Source organism: Nestor notabilis, unplaced genomic scaffold, assembly GCF_000696875.1.
Source record: "Nestor notabilis isolate BGI_N333 unplaced genomic scaffold, ASM69687v1 scaffold21380, whole genome shotgun sequence".
Classification (NCBI taxonomy): domain Eukaryota; kingdom Metazoa; phylum Chordata; class Aves; order Psittaciformes; family Psittacidae; genus Nestor; species Nestor notabilis.
In genome coordinates this window covers 1,653-7,472 of record NW_009912702.1, presented here as the reverse complement: position 1 = coordinate 7,472, position 5,820 = coordinate 1,653, and the positions used below count along the sequence as shown (strand labels likewise).

The 5,820-nt window shown below is 55.9% G+C and overlaps 1 protein-coding gene across 1 annotated transcript in view; it reads right to left on the bottom strand.

Moving 5' to 3' along the window:
* LOC104410638 (hepatocyte nuclear factor 1-beta-like) overlaps nt 1-5,141 on the bottom strand; it is a gene marked incomplete at its 3' end in the record, with an annotated part of 11,413 nt that extends 6,272 nt beyond the window's left edge. The window contains exons 1-4 of the mRNA XM_010020872.1: nt 5,008-5,141; nt 3,504-3,703; nt 2,003-2,267; nt 1,204-1,448 (exon numbers count right to left, since the gene is read on the bottom strand). Coding sequence (XP_010019174.1) covers nt 1,204-1,448; nt 2,003-2,267; nt 3,504-3,703; nt 5,008-5,141 — 844 coding nt within the window. The remainder of the gene's footprint in view (nt 1-1,203; nt 1,449-2,002; nt 2,268-3,503; nt 3,704-5,007) is intronic.
* Between the last annotated feature and the right edge of the window lie 679 nt (nt 5,142-5,820).

Sequence of the window (5,820 nt, the reverse complement as noted above, 5' to 3'; positions counted from 1 at the left end):
TGTGCGGGGCATGCGTGGGGCAGGGTCACACCGTGGTCACCGCTGGCCGGCCCTAAGGGAGAGCGGTACCCAGGGGAGGGACGGATGCTGCCTGTCCCTCCATAGGAGATGGGCTGGATGCTGCGCACCAACCCGGAGCTGCTGCATCCCCCCTGGGTACCACTTCTGGGGCTGCCCTCACTAGCAGACAGCCAGAGGCGGTGCCCAGCCGTGGCCTGGCAGTGTCTCAAGCTCTCAGACTGCTCTCCAAAAGCAACTTGTCCTTCCCGCAGGGACTCTCTGCGCACAGGTTTCATTTAATTTGCCTTTGTAACGAGCTCGGGGTGTGTTAACGAGCCAGGCAGGGTCATTTCCAAGTGGTTTAACCTCCCTGGCTGTGCCGTGCCATGGCCAAGGAGGGACACAGGGTGATTGGGGCTCAGCTCGGCACTGACCCCCCATCACTGAGTGCTGCTCCTGTGCGCCGGTACCTGGCGTGTTGGCTGCAGAGGGCAGGAGGGGGACAATGGGGATTGTTCTCCCAACAATGCCTCTCTCCCCACGCCGCCCTCCCCGGCGGGGTTATCTCCTGCTTACATCCCCCCGGAGCTTTTGCGGGTCTGCTCTCCCAGCCCGCTCCTCGCTGCGCACAACGGGGCTGGACTGTGGTGGGGAGAGGTGGAGGCTGAGCCCTGCGCCCCTGAACAGCTTTCTTCATCCACCTCCCTTCGCTCTGGCATGGGGACGGTGCAGCACCACGCACCCAGCCTGGGGCTAGCTCCAGCCCAGGACACACTGCTTCATCTCACGGGCTTTGCAGCATTGCCTCTGCACCCCTACCCCAAAAACCAGTGCTCACCAGTGCACTGCATCCCAAGTCCCAGCACTGATGCATCAGGCACAGAGCAGCCCATCTCCCTGCCTCAATGAGCCCACAAAGGGACTCCAGTTAATTAAACCAACCAAGCAAACGCCAATTAATCCTGGACAGGATGGAAATCCAGCACCACCACATGAGGCCACAACTGTGCAGCAACACCGCTCGCTCCTCTCTACACCACCATCACTTGACGCTGCACCAGGGACCAGCGTGACCGTCTTCCATCCCCTCAAGGCTACCCACGCGCATCCTAAGGGCTCAGCACCCCTATCCCCAGCAGAAACAGGACCTAGCACCGCATTTGCTCCAGCACCACCATCTGAGCATCCTTGGCGAGGGCTTACCTGTCATTTTGCTGGGCGGCGAGGCGCTGGGCTGGTTGTGGTGCGGGGAGCCGTGGGACAGCAGCAGGTTCATGCTGTGCGGGGGGGGCTGGCCCGAGCTGTAGGCATCCATGGCCAGCTTCTGCCGGAAAGCCTCCTCCTTCCGCCGGTTGGCAAACCAGTTGTAGACCCGCACCTCTGTCACCAGGTTGGAGCCGAGCCCGTGCGCCTTCGAGGGAGACACCCCTCGCTGCAGACACTCGGCCCTGTGCGTGCAAGGGGACATGTTGGAACAAGGGTGCTGCTGGAGCGGGGCTCTGACAGCACCGCCAGGCAGGGGGCCAGGGAAGTCAAGGCATTTTTGGGGGTGTTTAAGCCCTTCCTATGAGCCTGTCTGCTCTTTCCAACTATATCCATGCATTAAAACCCATCCCCTGCTGTTCTTCTGATATTGCTGTGATGCTGCAGCATCTGCAGGGCATCTCTTGGCATCCACCAGCATCCCCGGGGCATCCCTGCAGCATCCCTGCCCCAACATTGTCCAAAAAGCCGGGAGCCCGGAATAACATGGAGTTTCTGGGAGAAAGGCTGTGGGATGGGCAGCGTGGGGCAGCCTTTACCTGTTGCACTCCTCCACCAGCGCCTCGCGCTCCTCCTTGCTGGGGTTCTTTTGCCGGTCGTAGGCTTGGTACAAGATTTGCTGGGAGGCCGGCCCCCACTTGAACCGATTGCGGCGCATCTTCAAAAAGCCGGGAGCCCGGAATAACATGGAGTTTCTGGGAGAAAGGCTGTGGGATGGGCAGCGTGGGGCAGCCTTTACCTGTTGCACTCCTCCACCAGCGCCTCGCGCTCCTCCTTGCTGGGGTTCTTTTGCCGGTCGTAGGCTTGGTACAAGATTTGCTGGGAGGCCGGCCCCCACTTGAACCGATTGCGGCGCATCTTCTTGCTGGGGGTTTCGGAGCAGGCGTCGTCGAGCTGGGCAGCCCCCTGGTTCTGCTGATTGAACTCTGGAAAGAGAAACAGCAGCTGATCCTGACTGCTTTTGTCTGTCCTATTTCCACAACCCTGGACTGCCTGGTTGAACTCTGAAAGAGAAAGGAGCAGACGTGAGCTGGCCTGTAGCCGCCGCAGTGGTGTGTGTCCCCGTGTCCCCTCCTGCAGCACCCCAAACCCACGGCCCCAGCACGTCTTGGTGCTCCTAACACCCATCCCAGGGACAGGACCTGCTCCGCAGGCTGCCAGCGGAGTTACTGCCACCCCTGCGGGATGGTGTTTAATGGGCAGGCACGTGCAGCACATGCATATTCATGCTCATGGGCAGGGGCCCTGCCAGTGGTGGACTTGCTTTGGGGGGATCTGTGCAAGTGAGGAGCCAGGCAGGGCGACTGCGAAGCCCCCCTGGGATGGTGCCTTGCTCTGCTTGCCCAGAGCTCCCATCCGGCTCCCGCTCCCAGCCCAATGCAGCGGACACCAGCCCCGTGCCCAGGGCAGCAGCACCAGAGGTGACCTTCCCCACCACCCGCCTCAGACCCGGTGCTTGTCACTGGGGCAGTGAAGGGAGATTAATGGGAGGGTTTTATTATTCTCAGTTTTGCAGGGGAATTCTCCCTCTTTCTATAATGGCTTTTCCCCCTGTACCAAGGGGGGAAGCGCAGGGCAAGGTTGGAGCAGGCTCTGTTTGCTCTAACGCTTCAAGGTGTGTTTTCAAAGCAATGGTATTTGGTGCTAAACCCTTCTCTGCACTTCCCGTCTGCTCGATATTGCATCCTTTTGGAGGAGGGAGGCAGAGTCAGTGCCCGAACCTGCAGCTCAGCCAAAACTGGGGCTGCTTTGACCGATACAAGAGAGATGCAGAATAGTTCCGCGCACTTGGTCTTCCAGTTTGGGTAGCACAGAGAGCCCCAAGACCAACGCTACAAACAGGAGCAATTTACAGGCTTTTTCTCTCTCTTTACTTATTTTGCAAGTAATTGCAGAGAATGAGCAGTCTCAAGAAATGGAAGGGAAAAGGGGGCAGAGGTGGGAAAGGCATCTAATTGCGTGTAATCATTAATTGCTTTCCCAGCTCTAACAAACATAAATATACAGAAACTCCAACTGTGTTACTGTAATCAAGAGGGGCTTTTGCCTGATTTTCCTACACCTTAAATTCATTTTACTTCTAAAGCTCTGTTGGGGAAGACGCTCCGCAGCTTGGATCAGGCATGGAAGCAGACAAGGGGCTGCTCCTCACCCATGGATGTGCCCACAGGCAGGACCGGGATGTGGGGCCCCCTCTTCCCCCGTTACCCCTGGATGGCGAGCGCTGCCGGGGTACTTACGCCGGAGGATCTCCCGCTGCTTGCGGACGTACCACGTGTAGAGGGCGGCTCTTTTCTGCGTCTTCATGGGGGTGCCCTTGTTGAGGTGCTGGGAGAGGTGCGACTGGTTGAGGCCAGTGACATCCACCACCTCCCGCTGCGGGATGTTGTGCTGCTGCATGTACCCCTTGATCATCTTCGCCGCCCGCCACGGGTCCTCGCTGCGGGGAGGGGAAACAAGGGTTAATGCCTCCTGGTGGGGAAAAACTCCTGCTATTTGCTTCTTCCCGTGATGGAAACCCATTATTATTACTCCAAAACCTGTTCCAGAAGGGCACAACATCCCTGGAGCGTTTGTCTTCCCCTAATGGCCATCCCAGAGCCCCAGAACAGCCCCAGGAAGGCAGGAGCTGGTGGGACGGGGGTTCACGGGGTGCCACAGCCACCGTGGGGATGCCCAGCAGGCTGTTCACCCAGGGACGGAGAAGCAAAAAGGATCCTTGTGGATCGTCAAGGTCACATTAACACTCAGATCCTTCAAGGAGAAATGCAGCCCATCCAGTAATTGCTGCCACTGCTATTTGGTGCAATTCCTCCTTTTGAAGTTATGCACACGCAGTGGGACACACAAACACACGTATGGATTTGGGACACCCGTACTGGGAATCTCTCTGAAGAAAGAGAAGTCTCCCATGTGGAGGTGCTGGGGATGGTTTTCCTGCCCCGGCTGCGGTACCCGCACTGTGCCCTGTGCCCTTGGGCTTGCTGCTGGCTAGCAAGGACCCTGCATGGCCACCGAACACCACCCGCCGTGCTTGCTGCTTCATCCTCCCCTTCCGTTCCCACAGGGATAATTACCTAAAACTCTCAATATTCCTCTAAAAGAGCCCCTAATTCCACACTCCCACCACAGCGCAGTGCACACACGGGCCATATGCACAAGGCAGAGAAACGAAGGTCAAACCAGGCACACAAACCCAAGCAAGCCCCGGAATGGAAAATCAAAACCAACCCCCCTTCAACAATTTTAAGTCATTCTTGAAGATTTTTAAACACTTTAATCCAAATCCTGCAGGATCCAGGTGTAAAATGACTCTTTCCTAAATCCACAGCACTTTGGAGGAGCTGCCGCTAATCTAAGGAACAAATAAAAGTACAACCACAAATCAAAGTGCCATGTGCCTTCTTCAGCTCAAACGAAAGCACGACGGCAGAGGAACAGGCAACACACCTCGCCTGTGTTCAGAGCCCTGCGTTGAGTCTGCACTCCCGGAGAACGCTGCACTAAAAGGAAGTGCTTTAGCACTGACCAAACCAGTGCGGAGCCCGAACCTGGTCACAGTCATGCACTCAAATAATGCTGCGCTTGGAGTAACCAGCCGGCTGCTTTCCCAATCCATTACTTATTTTGGGTCCTTCAACTTGTCAAGGAGGAAAAAAAAACCAACCTCAACAAACAGATTTCTTACTTTTTGTCCTGAATGTGGTGTGGAAACAAAGCTGGTTGGATCCAAAGCAAAAGTACCCGACCACGGCCAGCACAGTGATGGTGGCAGCGGCTTTGTCGCACTCGGGAAGCACAGCATGGAGCCTTCCTAGAGATATCATCCCTGTGCCCAATCCTGCATCCTCCGGGCAGGAGAACCCCACCACGTACATGGTGTCCTCTACACGGTGACGGTCACAAGGAGCTGTGTATGGACACGGGCACACTGACACGCTGACTCCAGTTCTCCCAATAGCTGGACCCCAGACTGGGTTAAGCACGGCGCAAACAGAAAAGCCTGTTCCTGTCCCAAGAACACTGACGTTTTGGGGCTGTTGGGTCTTCATGTTGCCCCTCAGGAGAAGGTGGAAGCCAACAAGAAAATGTCCTTGCACCGCAGAGCTCCTCCGCATGCTCCTTCCCAATGGAGCCGGGCAAAGCCCGCGCCGCTGTACGCGAGCCAAGGGGCTCACACAGACTTTTGTCACAAGCCCTGCATGTCACCCCACTGATCCGACTAATTACTGATTAATAATAAGTTAATGGAACAGAGCTCATTATCATTTCTAATAGCAGTTTGGTTCACAAATAAACCAAGGGCATCGCTTTCCCAGAGTTACATGGTGAGCCAGAGCAAGAGTTCAGAATTGGGAATTCAGAATGCTTTTAGAACAATGTGATTTCTGAATTTAAATGACATTTGGCAGCTTTTTGGCTGGAAAAAATACGAGAGAATTAGGAAAAAATATCCCCGAGTTTCCCTCCATTTTATTATTTTAAGGAAGGTTTCACCTCGTGTGTTTCCAGCGTGTTTCACACTTACACTTTCAAAACAATTCCTCGGCTCTTCAT